Below are 17,553 nucleotides of genomic sequence, written 5' to 3' on the forward strand. Positions count from 1 at the left end.
GGTTGCAACGTGTGAACAAAAAGTGAAGAAGAATATATCCAAAGTACTCTGTGAGTGGTATCTGATGTTTGTGGGACAGCCAATCAAACAAGCAGAAGCAGCCAAAATTGCTTTTGACTCGTCCAAATTCACAGAAAAACTGAATGAAGCCAAAGAGAATATGAATGGGCAAGTGAATGGAGTCGGTGGTCTGTACTTTATTGATTATTTGGATGAAATGAAAAACACCAATAGTAGCGTGTATGAAATAGCTCAATTGTATGATGACAACACTGAAAATGAAAGTAACAACTCTCAATTAGTCAAAAGCAAAGAAAAGGTATGTGTTTATAACAAAAAATATTTATCTAACTGTGAAAATGCCAATAAGGTCTTAAAAACCAATCCGGTGATATCAAGAGAATTTTACTTGTTAGCTCAAAAGATATACACTCAATACAAAAAGCTGTTTGATGAAGCCGAATATTTTTATGAAAGCGATTTAATGGAACTGGACAAAACAACAGAAGAAGCTTGTTTCAATTTGGTTTTATGTCGAATGAAAGATGTCAAGAAAAAAGTATCAGAGATTGAAAAGCAAATAGCTCACAAATGTGAAGGTATCTTAATTAAAACAGATTTCCAACAAGTTGTAACAAATATCAAAGACATTGAAGATAATAATGTATATCCATTCAGCTGCATCAATTTGAAAGAAAGACTTGAAAAAGTCGATGCAACGTTTGTCCACACGTTTGAATTTATAGAAACGACACAACCAAATATTAACTCGATTTGTGACAAAATTGACGCTTTCAATTTGGAATGTAAAACAAAGAAAGAAATGTTGAACAAAGTGAACAAAGATTATTTGTATAACATTGACATGATTCAAGTAAACATCCAAACCAATCCGGTGATATCAAGAGAATATTACTTAGAAGCTCAAAAGATATACATTCAATACAAAAAGCTGTTTGATGAAGCCGAATATTTTTATGAAAATGATTTGATAAAACTGGACAGAACAATAGAAGAAGAATGTTTTAATCTTATTATTGCAAGAATGAAAAATGTGAGCAAACGAAAAGCCAAAATGGTCAAAAACATAGCTAATAATATCGATGGCAATAAGTTGAAAAATGATTTTCAAAATGTTATAGAAACACTTGCATCAATAGAGAATGAAACGTATTATCCATTCAGTTGCAACACTTTGAGAGACAGACTTGTGCAAACAAATCCAAAAAATGAAGAGGTTTTTAATTTCGTTGAAACAACACAACCACAACTCGACGCTATTTGTGAAAAAATTAACACTATTAATTTACAAAAGAAAATTGAAAATGATCGACTTGAGAAAGAAAAAAAAGAAAAGGAAGAAGCTGAAGAAGCCGAAAGACAGTTAATGGCAAAGAAAATTTTTGAATATAACAATGAAGGGTATTATTTGGAAAACTTGGCCAATTTCCTTGAAAGAGAATTTTCACATGAAAGTCCTTCGTTCATTCATCCATATTCGAAAATAGCAGTTATAGTGAAACAAGCATATCTCTTCACTAAAACGTTTGTATCAGTCGACAACAAAGATATTCTGCGTATAAAAAGTCTTTATGAGAACATCAACAAAATAACTCTTGAAAACAAATTCAGTTTCGATGAAATCATTTTGTTGTTGGGAGCCGAAAGTGCGACGTATTATTCCGAACATCGATATAAGCAATATCACCCCAAATTTGACGCTGTAGTCCATAAGACTAAATTTGAGAAAATTATTAAATTGCTTGAAAACAACAAACGAGACACAAAGGAATTGAAGAAGAAATTTATGTTGGCAAGAAGCAAAGACAAAAAGCCTGAAGAAATTGAAAAGGAAAATGCACTTTTGGATTACAGAGAAGTTAATTTCCAAAGTCATTTCAAAAATTATTTCACAGAAGACAACGAAGATGAAAATCCAGAAATGGTCACTTTGATGAAAAAGTACTTCAACTTCTGCTACAATGGAAATTACACATTCACTGATAAAAACATTGAAATTGTTAATCATCTGAAAAAGGACTTTTTAGAAAAGTTGGAGACCGTCTTTGGCTTACAAGAGGAGGGTTACTACGATGAAGCCAAAAACTCACTGAAAGATGCGTTGATCGCAAAGATCAATTTGGTCGAATTTTTGGATTTTGAAAACATAACAAGTCAACGAGAAAAGTTGTGGAGAACCTGCCAATTTGTGATTAAGATGGAGAAGATCTTATACTCGCTTGGAGTTGCGTTTGAGTTCTTTGACTTGAAATACAGTGAGCTTCCAAAAGTTCTCCAAGATGAAATCAAACTGTACAACTCAGTGATGTTGATCAAGGCGTGCAGTGTAGTTCAATATTTCAGATTTATGAATACTCTTGACAACGTTCATCAAGTGTATTTGAATTACAACAACAACTTGGTACTCAAATTGCAATCAGTCATACGAACATTGGCAACACAAGATTATGATATTACACACGACCCAATAGTCACTGAATATGTGAGACAATCAATGAATGAAACTGTTGTGGATAAGAACAACTTGGTGTTGTATGAAAGTGAGTCAAAGTACACTGAAAACATGTTGAATATGTACAAGCCGATATTATCAGATGGAGTCTCTCTAACATCGTCGAAAAACAAATTGTTCACGTTGAATGCCGTCTCACAATTTTTGCTCTCCAATTACGCCTTCTTTGATGAGGTCATCGAATTTAGTCGCAACGTAAATGCTACACTATTGAACAAAGAGAACTTCGGCTTCATTCCAAACATTTTCAATTTAATCACATCAACTGTAGCAATCGTTAACAGAACACCACAAAGCGATGATATCTGGATCAAATGTCCTCGTTACCGATGGGATTATGAATCACACTTCACAGAAGAAATTAAAAGTATATGGACAATGGAAGTCAAAATGGCATACAACTACAGAGTTTTACTTACCAACACAAACTATTCAATAGTCAATTATTTGCTATGCAAAAATTGGAGTAGTCAATATGAGTACAACATCTTAATGATTAACACAATAACAGACTTGGACTCAAAACCAAATTTTGATTTTAAAACGAATGAAAATGAATGTTACAGGACACATATGAGATGGATTGTTAACAACTTTGGTATAACAGAAAGTAAACGAAATTATGAAATACAATTGAAAAGTTGTGTGAATGCAATTTCTGGTATTATTTCATTTGCTGGATACCAACTTGACAGACCAAAAGTATTCCCATCACTCAACTATTTTGGAGCATCCGTTCCTATATGCAAATACACTGACCATCTCACTACTAGTGAAATTGAGACAAAAATTGATTCGACGATGTTTGTTGAGACGTTCAGAGTGTATTTCGAGAGAATGAAAGAGCAAGAGCGATATTATAAGCAAAACAGTATCATGTCTAATGCAATTTTTGAGTTCTTAAGAGATCGAATAGGACAAAATTTCAAAGAAATTTGTGTTACAAATATTGAAGGATTATCAAATGATTTTATGAAAGAAAGATATGACCAATTTGTTGGGATATATGCAGATTGTGTCACATTAAATAACGATGACGAGTCGTTTGTAGTCAATAAAACGGTAAATGGATTTGAAGTGAAGGCGAAACTTGGTGAAAATGCCGTTGGAAATCGGTTGACGTTTAATTACGTCTTTAATAAAAAGTATGATAAAATGGGACTTTCTTTCGACCATGGAAAATGTGTGAAGAATGAGAACAATGTGTTTGTGTGGACTTATAAAGATTATAAAGCATTTGATCATACCGAAGAACTGAATTATCAATTCGAACAGAAGGACATTAACCTTCCAAAAGACTTAATTGTCATGATATCTTATATTGGTAAGATGGAATTGTACTACGACTTAATCAATAAAAAAGTTGAAGAAGACATTAAGCACGAAAGAATGGTAAATGAACACAATAGAATACAAGAAATGGAGAGATTGGAAAGAGAAAGAATTTTATGGCAACATGGAATTACTTTCTTTTAAGAATTTTTAACTATTTTTTCTTATTTTATTTGTGTTTTATTAAAACTCTAAAATGGTATAATAATCATTTAATTATAGTATTTAATTAAACAATTTTAATATAGATAATCAAACTATTATTTTATTAATAATAAAGTAATAAATTATATTATTATTATAATTATAATTATTTATAATTATTAACGACAAACCACCAATCAGAACGAAACTAAATTGACTATCCAAGTGGATGGACCACAAAAGTTCAAGTGATTGGCCATTTTGATTTTGTAAGCCAGTGATGGGTATATAAAGCACACTGAATTGCAACATGACAATGAGTTGTGGGTGTGAGAAAAGTGCAAATGTGAAGGCAGTGAAGCGATCACGTGTGGGTGCTGCTGCCAAGATGGGAAATGCTGCTGTGACTTCAAATGCAAATGTGGTGCTGAAGGGAAGTGTGAGTGCTGCTGATGCTGCAAAGAGGGAAAGTGCCAATGCAAGACATTTGCAACTGGGATGACCATCACCTGTGAATGTTGCTGTGAGGGATGCAAATGCACATGTGAGTGCAAGTGTGGAGAGAAGAAGGTGTGCCAATGCCAGAAAGAAGCATCAAGTGGGTGCTGTTGTGGAAAGACATGCTAAGTCACTCTTTTCATGTCTTTATTTGTTTGAAGTGTTGTTTGTATAATTGTGAAATGAAAATACAAATTTTAATAAAATGTGAAACCAAAGTAATGTATTGTGTATTTACATCTTTGTTTGCATGTATTGTTTTAAGTATCGAAAATATGAACTTTTCTTGATAAAAAAGTGAAATGTTAAATTAATATGAATTGAAATATAAACTAAACTACTATAATCTTGATTATAAAAAGTTTTAATTATAACAGTAATTACATTTCAGACATTGACAAATCAATGATTAACGCAAATTTCGACATCGAAACCAGTTTTTATTTATTTTATAAATGTTACAAACATTGAAATAATTAAAAAAAAAACAAAATTGATATTAATGTTGAAAATATATGTAAAATATATAGTTTTAACTCCCAGAATGAATTGTGAAAGTGTCTTTTTTAACTGTTATATTTGATTAGTTTGTAAACGTTAAATTATTTGAATTAAATAAATCAATAAATATATAGTTAGTTTTCTCTAAAAGTTGTTAAATAGTCAAACAAACAACAAAAATAATACAAACACAAAATACATACTAATTAGTAATTTCTCTGGATAAAAGTGTCATCACCACACCATTATTCAAAATAATCTCTTTTGTATCTTTCTTTTCGACTTCGCAGTAATTCCAAATTGTTTGTCCAAGTCTTTTTATCATCACTTTGTCCATAACAGACCCATCAGGAAGTATAATGAATACATTCCCACCAATCCCCTCCCGATTCTCTGTGTCATACATCACAACAAATCCATCTTCAAAAAGAATGTCTTCCAAAAGATGAATGCACTCCCGCTTCTTTTGACTTCTCACTTTTTGCAGAACCCATTTTCCACTTGAATTCTTCTTGTTGTAACTGGACATCCGTTCTTGTGCTCGTTTGGCAAGAAAACTCTGAACATTGAACACAAAAGAATACTCATCGTTGTCAAAAAACACCTTTTGAATCTCGATGAATTTGTTGGAGTATTTACTCGGCTTCTTGAGGTGTCCAACAACAACACGTCTATTCATTGATATGAAAGCAAGCAGAGAGCACTGAAGATATGATAGCTGTGTTCGCTCATTTATACATTTGATCTTCTCGCTAACATATGATAATGTTTCCATTGTTTTTGAAGATGGATAATACACATTTATATATTTATTGATGAAGATAATAATACACAATAAACTACCCAATTGATATTCACCAAAAAAAATATTTGACAATATTAAAATAAATATGTAATAACCATTTAATAAAACAACTATTGGTTTTAATATTTGATTTTGATTTTTATATTTAAGTTTTTGTTACTGAATAACACAGGAATTATAAAAATTGTCTTATGTTCTGTCTCCATAAAAACAGTCCAAACTCCGGGAAACACACCAAATATATAATTAAGTTTAGAATCAATTTTAATTGTTATGTGTTTCACAGTACAATTTGTCGACTTTGAGGGTTTATGTTCCAAATTGTGTTATTTTTATAATTTTTATTTTTGTTTTGAAAATTCGTTTCAAATAGAAAAACAAAATAATATTTATGTTATTATTTAATTTTTTATAACTATTTAAAATATAAATTATTTTAGTTACTTTATTGGTTAAAATAAAACAAATACTCTGAATAACAGAACAGTTTGTTTACAAAAATAAGACGTTTTTATATTTATTTGAAACTAAATGAATTAAGTGTTTTGTCTGTTTGTTGGTGTGTTGTGCAATTAAACTTGTAAAATTCATGAGATCAATTCATTGTTTATGATTATTTTGGTTAAATACAATTAACAATGTATTAAATACAAATAATATTACAGTCATTTAATCTAGCATTATTAAAAACTTTCTCTCTGATTTTTTTTCAAAATGTGGTTAATTTAATCATAACAAATTTATAATCAATAGTTTATATATTTTCCAAATAATATTAAAAACATTATTTGGAATAATGTTTTAATTTGGAGCAAATAACCAATTTGTTAATAATATAAATAATTTATATATGGTTTATATAATAGAAATAATGGGAAAATTATCTCAGAAGGCAGGCTTTTTCCATAAGGCTTGTTAGAAAAACTGTAACACATAAAAATGTATTTAAAATATCAAATTTAGTTAAACAATATGATAAATTCCATGTTATTTCAAAAAAATATGTCCCATGTTTTAAATGTTCATAAAACTAGATTCTAATTAAAATTACATGCTAAGATATTCAGTTGGCCAAATAATTTTCAGAAGGACGTATTTCCCATCAATTACTTATTAAATTAAAAGGAAAAAGGATGGAAAAAGTTCACTAAATAATACTCTAACATTTAAATCTATTTTATTAAAGAGTTTTAAAACTATTTGCTTTACTTCTTTCAATTATTTGGTTTCCGACTTTTTTCGCCAACTGTACAACATCCTCAATTAAATCATTTTTGATAAACATCACCGAAAATAATCATAATTTATTTGTTAATTTGAATGTGATTAATTGTTAAATTTGATATGTTTAGTGTATAATTATTAAATAATTACACAATTATTTTTTGTATACAGTGTTATTCACTGGGTTTTCGATTCCCACCATTTTCAATAATTATTAAGTCAGTTTATTAATTATTTAGTCAAAAAAATAAATTATTTTGTCACATATTTTAATTAAACACCACCTACAATTATTAGTCCAGCATAATTAATAAATAGACCATGCAAAAAAATATTAATACCATCACAAATAATTTCAATATTATAATTTTTATATTTCATTCACAAAAATAAATAGACGCACCACAAACTTATATGTTCACGTCATTTAGAATTATTAAAGTTTTTTCTGAATTATTTCACTTTCAACAAAAAAATAAAAATCAACATTAAAACTATTTCAAAGTATAATGAACCGAGCATCAGTAGATCACGTTGATCTCACAGATTCAAGTGTACGGACCGATTATAGACAGTTAACGCCTACACCTCTACTGGGTACTCTGCTCCAATCATTTGCAATTCAACTATTCATTCCGTCTCCAATACAACCAAATCCAAGATGAAGACCGAAGAAATTTGGGCCAGAACATCCAGAACACTAAAAGCACCAATACACCAAAATTGGTTTGAAGCTCAAGCAACTGTTTGTTGAAGAGTCTAGAAAGAAACCTGACCAGAAACATGAAGATTTTTAACAGACTTTTGGAATACCTATTCATTGCGCTGCTTTGCTGACAAAGTTGATGAAAGTGGGAAGTATATATCCTTTGAACCATTAAAACCGCAAAAACCGCATTACTCATTTTATTCACATTGTTAAACAGCATTTCAAAATAATTACACGAAATTAATGCGACAATGCAAAGATGTAGAAATGAAGTTTGGATAAAGGTGTATGCTCAAGATAATCTTTAAATTAATTTCATTGTAATATTTTTTATAACATTTTATAAAGAAATAATTTATTTTTTTGACTAAATAATTAATAAACTGACTTAATAATTATTGAAAATGGTGGGAATTGAAAACCCAGTGAATAACACTGTAATTTAAAATTTAAAAGTACAAATAAACAAAGTAATACAAAAGTCGTACTAAGGTTTAGACCAGAATTATGGTTTCGACAAATAATTAATAATTTTTATATTATTGTAAAAACGAAATATAAAAAGTTATATTTGGACCATTTTTAAAAAAATAAATAAAAAACTTGTTCATTATTATCCAATTGGTATTTGAGTAGAAAGAAAAAACCTTAGCTCCACATGTGCAAATTAACTTTTTGATTGATGGAGCTAAAGCAATTTTTTACTTATATGAAAATGGGATAATACACAGAGACACAAAGCCAGACATAAATTGACATTTCATATTAAAAGTGATGTCGAGAGTAATGCAAAATTGACTGAATTTAAAATGAGTCGAAATATTATTATGCTGATGATCAATATAACATTAACTACATGCGTACAAAGCCAAAACATGTGGCGCCCGAAAATTGAAAAAATGAACACAACAAAAAACCATCAATTATATACTTTTTGTTATCACGACATATGAGTGTTTTGGGTGGTGTAATGCATACTTCAAAACACAATTCGGGTTTCCATGTAAGATCACAGAGTTTTTTACTGCTTGGAAAGGTCTTGAATGGCAAAATTAAATTTCAGTTGATAGATATAAACTCGTAGATTAATATTGGAAACAAAAAGGAGGCGAAAGATTATATAATAATGAGGCAGTTGAACAATTAGTCAAGTTATTAAATAATTGTAATTAATTTGTTGTTTTGTTGTTTGTAATTAAATAAAAAATATAGACAATAAGTACAATATTTTAAATACTGTTATAATTAAAAATGAATAATATTTTAAACAAATATTTGATTAAACCATTGTATAAACAATGGATTGATTAAAATTTTAATATCATTCCAAATATTTTTTTTTGAATTAAGTTCGAGTAATAAAAAACTTCAGTCAAAATATTTCTGTTTTTGAATCAACAATAATTATTTCTAATCACTCATTTACACAAGAAAGCGTGGTAATATCAGTCACAATGATTGTTTGAGCTACAACAAACATCTTTAACACAAAGTATCGTTATTTATTAAATACAAACAAATTAAATAGTATTGTTGATGTAATCTAAATGGGGTATTTCGTCATCATTTATTATGTCAACAGACTTATCCAAAAATGTGCAATATGTTTTTAATGTTTCAAAAACGATGTCATGAAACACATATTTATTGTTGATAAATTGAAATTTGTTTCAATTTGAGATGTTTAATAATTTGATTTCACATTTTAAAAATAGAATTAAATGATTTGATGATGTGTTGTTGAATTTTAACTGTTGTTTGGTTATAGTTTTAAAAATTTAATTTTATTTAAAGATAGTAAAAGTACTCTGTGTGATATAAGGTCTGTAATTCTTTTCAATGTTTTCCTATATAAAATTTCAAATGTTCATTTGATACAATTTGATTGCTAAACAATTTCAAATCTATCATTTTTTTAGATATGAATATTTTATTTTAAATTGTTGTTGTGATATAAAATTGTTTTTTTTTCATAACAACTCTTACGTTCTCACATTTTTGAACGTTATACATTTTTATTAATTAATAACTTGACAACTATTGTGAATTTAAAATAGATTTGGTTGATTGCATCATCAGTAACAGTTAAATAAAAACTGCTTTAATTTGAATTTGGTCATTTTTGTCATCAGATTTACACACAACAACCACAAAATACATCAACATAGATAAACAGTATTCATTAAGGTTTCAATTATATCAAATACTTTTTATTTGATTATTATGATTATATTTCTGTCGACCTGACTACTATAATAAAATGTATGAATGTTAGATGTTTTATAAATTTTTGAATAAAATATTTATAAATAATTATAATTTGTCTATACATTAATTACTTACTGTATAATCAATTATAAGCTATTTTATTAATTTAAAACAAATTTTACAAATAAAAAACGATGAACTAACAATGTAATCGATCAATTATATCCCAGCGACTTCTTCTTCATTTCTTCTTCAATCTTCATTTTATTTCCTTTGTGTCTTTCTCTGTATCATATTTATAATATAAATATTATAAATATAAGCGCTCACACCTCTATGATTTGTTGCGTAGACTGTTATTTGTGCCGTATAAGCGCTATTTATTTGTTTTATTGATTTTTTATATTCAGTCTAACTTTATTTAAACAACAAAGAGGGACTCCTTTATTGTTATAAAAGAGTCACAATGGCAATGGCTATTTGACAGGGATATATTGTCCAATTACATTGGTTGCCGACTATGTATAAGCCGGCGTCTATATGGATGATCACTTTCTGTATGGTTAATACTTTAAATGTTAAAACAAGCAGAAACAACCTGTGTGCAATAATAATGATGTTTTGTAACCAAATGGGGAAGGGCGCCTTGTTTTCGTTTGGTGTTGATTAAAGAGAGAGTGTATATGTTTATAATAATACTGTTAATTGTTCATCAATGAAGCCTTGGTTGTTGGTTGTATTTGTTTACATATAATAAACATACAGAGAATTACAAGCTTTGAATGTATGCATGCAATTTTAGACATAATCCATTTGGTTTAATACAGCATATTCGTTTTCGAGATATAACAAGTATTTTCACAATCAGGTAGCCATGTTAATCAATGTGTTTAAATATCAAATTCTTGCTTTATGTATTGTTTAATTTTCTATTTTTAAATTTCTTATTTATCATCTACCAAAAATACGGTATTCTATTAATACAATGTCAGAATACAAGCTAATTGGATCTTTGTATGCCATCTCTTGACTTCTGGTTTTAAATTGTATTCAATGTGCATTAATGGTTTTATTATTGTATTCAAAATAATATCAAACAAATATTAAATAAAAATATTGTCGTTCATGCTTCTATTCAAAAAAATCGAAACAATGCCACCACGTCTCCGTTTTCTTTGTTATCCAATTGTTTTTATTGTGTTTTTATTTGAACATTAAAATCAAAGCATTTAAAATTAAAATAGAGGTATTTTGTGAAAAAAAATACACTTTATTTTATTCTTAAAATAAACATTTTTGTTTTTGGATATATATTCCAAAGTTTTATTGATGTTGTTGAGCAATTGATGTGATATTTTAATGATTTTTGAACATTTCCAAAAATTAATTCTATTTAATAATATATTTTTACTCATATTTACTATTAAAAAAAATATTTATAAATATTTAAATAATAAAATTATTTTTTTGTTTTTCTGTATTTTAAAAATTAAGTAACTGTTATTTGAAAAGTCGAATTATAAAATTTGTCTATTAATAAACACAACAAAATATTGGTGTTCATTCAATTCCAACTTTTTTGTTATTCCAAAAATACAATTTAACAAGTTAAACAAAATATTATAATTTTTATAATTATTTGAATCAAAAAATAATAACTTTTGTTTTACAAAAATAAAAATAAACAAACAACTACACTTATCATTGTCATAATTGTAATTTCAATATTAAAAACATATAAAAACACAACAAAAACATTCAAGACTTATTTTATTTTTAATCTCAACAACATGGATCAATTATTTGTCGAATTAATTTTATTTTAAAATAAATTGACAAATAAATCAAAAACTTGGTGGTTGAATATCATTTAAAATTATTTTTTATTTGGTTTTTTATGATTTTTTAAAAAATGTGCCTTCTTTTCGTTTTTGTTTTTTTCTTTACAATTGTTGTTTGTGTCTTTACAAATTGATTTAATTAATTTTGAGACAATAAAAATAAAAAAAGTTATTAAAATTATTAATCAATTTTTGTTTTCGATTGTGACACGGTCTCCAGTTTTAGGGGGACCGAACACATAGGTTTGGGGTTTATTTTCTCAAAATCGTCGAGAAAACAAAAGAAAAATAAAAACAAGAGACAAAAGAAAAATAATAATTTTAATGATTTTCTTTTTCATAACACAATTTTTTTGGTTTAGTAAAAAAGTAAGCAAAGCAAAATGTTGATTCTCTGATAACATAATATTGAGGGGGAAAATGTTATTTGTATGAAAACTAAAAATAAAAAAAACAAAATTGTTGAAGGGAATTGGGGAAGTGTTGAAAAAATAGAATTAAATCATTTATTATAATAAGATCATTCGACGTAAAATTTGAGGAAAAACACAACAAATTCAAATTGTGAATAAAGTTGAAACAAAGATAGTTTAAAAGTATTAAAATAAATGGAATTGATTACTATAACTTTTATTGTGTAGATTGTTATAAGTTCATTTTATTTAACACAAATCGAAATTATTATTATTGATTAACATATTATAATCATTATAATTTTGAAAACAATTCAAACCAAACCCACCATAAGCACAATTCAATTACTCTATATTATTTTTTCATCCTTTTGAATTCAATTATCATTGATTTTCAAAGATTATGGGTTTATATATTATTAAACTATAATAAAACAATAAAAGTATTAGACTATGATATATCAAATTATATTAAAATCAAACCATATTATTGTAAATAAAAATGCGTGTTTGTTTATCCAAAAATGCATTTATTGTTACATTTCAACTTTATTATTACAAACAAGTAGCATTTTTGTGTATTGTGTGGCATTAATTGGTAATTGATTATTCCCAATTGTGTATTAAAAATACCCTCTTCTTTTAATCCTATTGAACCCGAAAAACAAAACAATTGTTCAATGATGAAATAACTATATTTCACTTTATTAAGAAGTTACATAAAATGCGCTCATATAATGTCATTATTTTTGTAAAACATTTTAACAAAAATATTTGTATAACTTATTTCCCAAAAATGTTGGATAGATGGTTTTTTTCTTTACAATTCACAAGACAATATGAACATTACTGACTTTCTGGGACAAAAAAACAAAAACACCAACTCAAAAATGTAATAATTATTAAAAAGCGTTTAATTTACCAAAGATTATTTTTAAAAAAGCACATTTATTTCTAATTGTGATGTTGTGACAAAACTAAATATTAATCACCATATTATGTCTGTTTTGGAATCATAGATTGTTTCTCATTTGTCATTGATCAAATCCCAAAATATAAGTATAATCATGGCCAAATCAAACATAACATTGTATAGTATATTTACTAAAAAATATGGTATTCACTTTAAAAATGGTAATTTTTTATAGGTTTTGTCCATTCTCTCGTTTTTCCCATTGTAAAATGTAAATTTTTTTTAATTATTTACCAAATTATCATTTTTCCTCAAATTGCTTGTTATTTTGCCATTTCTTTTATTCATTTACAATTTTCCATAATCTTTATACTCTTTTTTTTCTTGTTTTCCCCGAAAAAATAGAGAAAAAAGTAATTATAATCAATTTCTTACCAATAATTATTAAAAAATAAACCAAGTGTTATCGAATTTTGGAAAACCTAAGTGTTCGACCTCCCCCCAATTCTGGAGACCGTGATTGTGAATTGATTTTTGTTTTAAAAATAACAAATAATTACATAATTTTTCATTGGTATCTTGACAACTATCAAATAAAAATGATTGTAAATAACAATCGTTTTTATTTCTCGACACTTTTGGAAGTGTCGTCTTCGAACCTCTTATACCCATCGAGAACATCGTCATCTTAGATATCTACGCCTTCTCCTTCCGGGGCAATGAACGACAAAGAAAACCTATCATCATCAATCCACCACATGAACAGAACGTCGCCAAGTGACCAAACTTGAACGGGAATGGTTCGGAAATAGCTGTTCCGATCATAACAACAACAAACAAACCGCTGTCCCAGCAAATCCAAACAACTGTAATGGTTTTCTTCCAATCCGATCGACTAATAAAAAACTGACTATGAAGCCAGGGAATGCTATTGAGACTAATATCAAATTTTTAATTACAGTGCAGACCAGGCCTTGCCGGTGATCACTGTCCGTGTCTTTCGGTTTAAATCCAATGAATTGTAGTCTCGTGGAATTAAACATTTCACTGTTTAATTAAACACCATTAATGCTTTGGACTCTTTATGATACCACTTCCATCATTAAAATAACAAAAATATTCTGGTTGTGTGTTAATTAAGCTTAAAGCATTTGCTTCTGTGCCATGTCGACATTCACATTCATATTGATTATCTTGACCGTTTCCTACTGATTATTTCCATTCTTCTTTTATTTGTTAATAAGTAAATCAACATGAATTGTAAAATTATTGGCATACAATACTTATCCTTCATGTTTTATTGTTTGTTTCATTCAGATAAAACTTTTTGTGAATAAATTGATTTTATCAAAACATTAAAATATATTTTTTGACTTTTTTTATAAAATATAAATTAAATTTATTGTAGTGTTTTATGGGACCTACATTGACCACCACCACCTCTAAAAATAGAGAATATTAACTATATATTATAGTTTTTAAATAAGAATAAACCAAATAATGGAATAAAAGGAAAATTATTAAAAATTAAAGATGTTTCCCGAAAAATAAAAATGCCCAAAAACTTTTAACAAACAAGAAATGTTTTTTTTGTATATACGTCAAAGAATTTACTAGTATGTTAATAATAAAAACAACTAAAGGAAACATATATAATTAAACCAAATAATTTGGTTTGTTAAATCATTGTTATATAATACAGTTTTATTGCTATGAAATAAAAAAATGTTGGGTTTAAATTAAAAAATATTATAGATTTGATTATCTCATTTTTTTGAAAAAAAAATCGATAAAATCAATTTTCAAATAACTAATAAAGTTGAAAATTGACAAAGTCAAATTTGTTTTATGTGTATTTTAATATTTATTAGTTTTTCTTGAAGTTGTAAAAGTAAATAAACATACATTGTCCACCACCACCTTAACAAAAATAAAGTATTTGCTGTAATAATTATTTGAATAAGTCCACCTCTGATCTACTGTTTGGCGTTTTTATGCAATTTACTTTCCTTGTTTATATTGAGTGGTAGCGTCTGTGGTTTTACCAGCTTGCAAATGAGTCAGGAAAATTGTGCGCAAATAGAGGACATGGATTTTTGTAAATTACAAGTGTACAAAGTGACTGTTTGTGAGCCTTCTTTTCAATGTTTTGTTTTACTTGAATTTAATGTATTCAAAATGAATTTTTTTATTTTTGAAATTCAAAAAAATCGTAAAAGTTTCTAAAAAGCGAAATATACAGACTGTATTATATGAAATTAATATTTATAATTAATTAAAACTATTTTGTTTTCAAAATTTATTGTATTATTTAAATTATTATTATTTTCAATATTAAGATTTGAAATAAAAAATAGTATATTAAAAATATAATTAAACTATAAAGTTATAATTATTGAAAAACGAACAAATTTATCCATTTATATTATTTTAATACAATTATAAAAAGTACTTGTTCATTTTTGTCAAAATTCGGAATAATAACTTCAATGATATTACAGTCTGTTAAAAGTAAGGTTACATGTTGGTTTTGTGTGTCCCACTTGGTGGCAAATGCTACATTGAGTAGTTTTACGAATTTTACTTTGAAAAACAAGTTTTTCCTTTGCTGATACAACAGGAGTAAACACTTTCCCCCTTTCAATACAGTCCACCATTTGTCTTGGTTTCAAACCAATTTGTTTTTGTTTTTTGGGATCTTGAAGATTCTTTAAAAAACTTCTTCTTAACGAGCTTTTACGGCGCGATAATGGTCTTTTGTGTGCTTCAATCAATGAAGGTGAGTTTACTGTTGTTTCTAATTGAATTTGGGTTGAATAGTCAGAAGTCATGGATGTGATTGGTGTTGATGATGCTAAACTTTGCCTTTGCGAACGAACAGTAGATAAAGTGTATGGTATTGCCAGTCCCTTATCAACAAAGTTGTAGAACTCCGCCAAAAACAAAGGATTGGATTGTAGTAATGGTTCAACTTCCTCAAGTTTGGCATGAAGGTCTGCATGGCTTTTTGGTAATGATGTCTCGTTGGGTATTTTTGTCTCGGAAGTGTGTGTTACTGTGGTGTAGTCGCTACTAATCATTGCCTCCCTTTTAAACCAAATCTTTGGAAATGGGACAATGGAATACAAACGCGCTTCTCTGACAAGATGAATACACGGAAATGATAGTTTTTTAAATGCCTGACATGTACAGGAAATACTTGAAGTTAAAGCGGGTTCTTCCGACATCATTTCAACATTTTTGTACATTACACAGAGCTTATTAATTACTGTTGGTTTTACACAATATAACAAATCACCGGGAATTATAAGTTCTGCAAGTGCAATGTTTTCAATGTCAAGGTTTTTACTATTAATATTAAAACGTCTTGCATCAGTTACAATAGTCTTCACTATTTCAACGAGTGATTGTACATCACCTCCGAGTTCTTTCTTAAAATCTCCAAAATATCCCTCTATTCTATTGGTGGTGTTGTCGTTTGTATAAACTCGTGTTCTTGAGGGTAACCAGGAGTCTTGCTGTTCTATGAGATTACTAATAACTCTTATTTTGTCGTTTTTTTGATATTTTCACTTCTGTGTAAACTTTTCTTTGAATTTTCAACTCATTCAGAGTTTCTAAATATAACTCCGCGTCCGACTTGAAAAAGTCGCCAGATGGGTGAATGGAATTCTGCATAATAGTATCCAATTTTTCTTTTTGTTCACCACTCAAATTATATCCAGTCGTTTCCATCAATTTTCTAATAAACAACTTTTCAGTTAATTTCCCAGTTTTCAAATTATTGAAATTTTTGACAATTTCAGAATTCAGTCCAAAAGAAATCTCTAAATCTCTACGTATGTGTCTTAAACAGTGAAATATTTTTGATCCTTTATAAACATTCAAAAATGCCGTTTTTTGAGCCAAACATCTATCACAAAACATTGCTTCAATATTTACATGTTTTTGTTTAAGATAAGGGAACATTTCTTCGAATGATGTTGTGGTCCTGTTTTTTAAAGTGCAAAAAACAATATTTGTGTTTTTCCGTGTGAATCCGCTACAACACCAACAACTAATGGATAATTAAAGTGATTTGTCACTGCGGTATCATCCACAAAAACAACATTACTTTCGTTATTGGAGTGTATGTTATTTAAGAAATAGCACGAATCGAATTTTCCATTAAATAGTTTGATGAAATGAGTGGAAAAGTCTTTGAGTTTTTCACACATTTCGAATAGTTCGGTTGTTTCTTTACGACAACACAAATCGTATCCTTTTTTACCAATTGTTTTTATTCTCCGTGTATTCACTGAAAGACCAAGTTCAGCCGAAATTTCAGCAGGAGAAGCATGTGAATGAGAGAGAATTTGTATGGTTCTAATATCATCTTCAGTATAATTGTACTATACTTTAGCGGGCAATTTATCAAAGTTGTGGGTTGTGG

The 17,553-nt window shown here is 27.9% G+C and overlaps 2 protein-coding genes across 2 annotated transcripts; one reads left to right on the forward strand and one right to left on the reverse strand.

Moving 5' to 3' along the window:
• Positions 1-160: 160 nt before the first annotated feature.
• EIN_118950 (hypothetical protein) lies at positions 161-4,009 on the forward strand (the record flags this gene model as incomplete). Its single annotated transcript, XM_004258994.1, has 1 exon — positions 161-4,009. The coding sequence occupies one exon, from the start codon at positions 161-163 to the stop codon at positions 4,007-4,009; it is 3,849 nt and encodes a 1,282-aa protein (XP_004259042.1).
• A 1,201-nt stretch (positions 4,010-5,210) lies between these two features.
• EIN_118960 (hypothetical protein) lies at positions 5,211-5,783 on the reverse strand (the record flags this gene model as incomplete). Its single annotated transcript, XM_004258995.1, has 1 exon — positions 5,211-5,783. One exon carries the CDS (start codon positions 5,781-5,783, stop codon positions 5,211-5,213), a length of 573 nt encoding a protein of 190 aa, XP_004259043.1.
• Between the last annotated feature and the right edge of the window lie 11,770 nt (positions 5,784-17,553).

The sequence above is a fragment of the Entamoeba invadens genome (assembly GCF_000330505.1).
Source record: "Entamoeba invadens IP1 unplaced genomic scaffold scaff_1105074725163, whole genome shotgun sequence".
NCBI classification, from domain to species: domain Eukaryota; phylum Evosea; order Mastigamoebida; family Endamoebidae; genus Entamoeba; species Entamoeba invadens.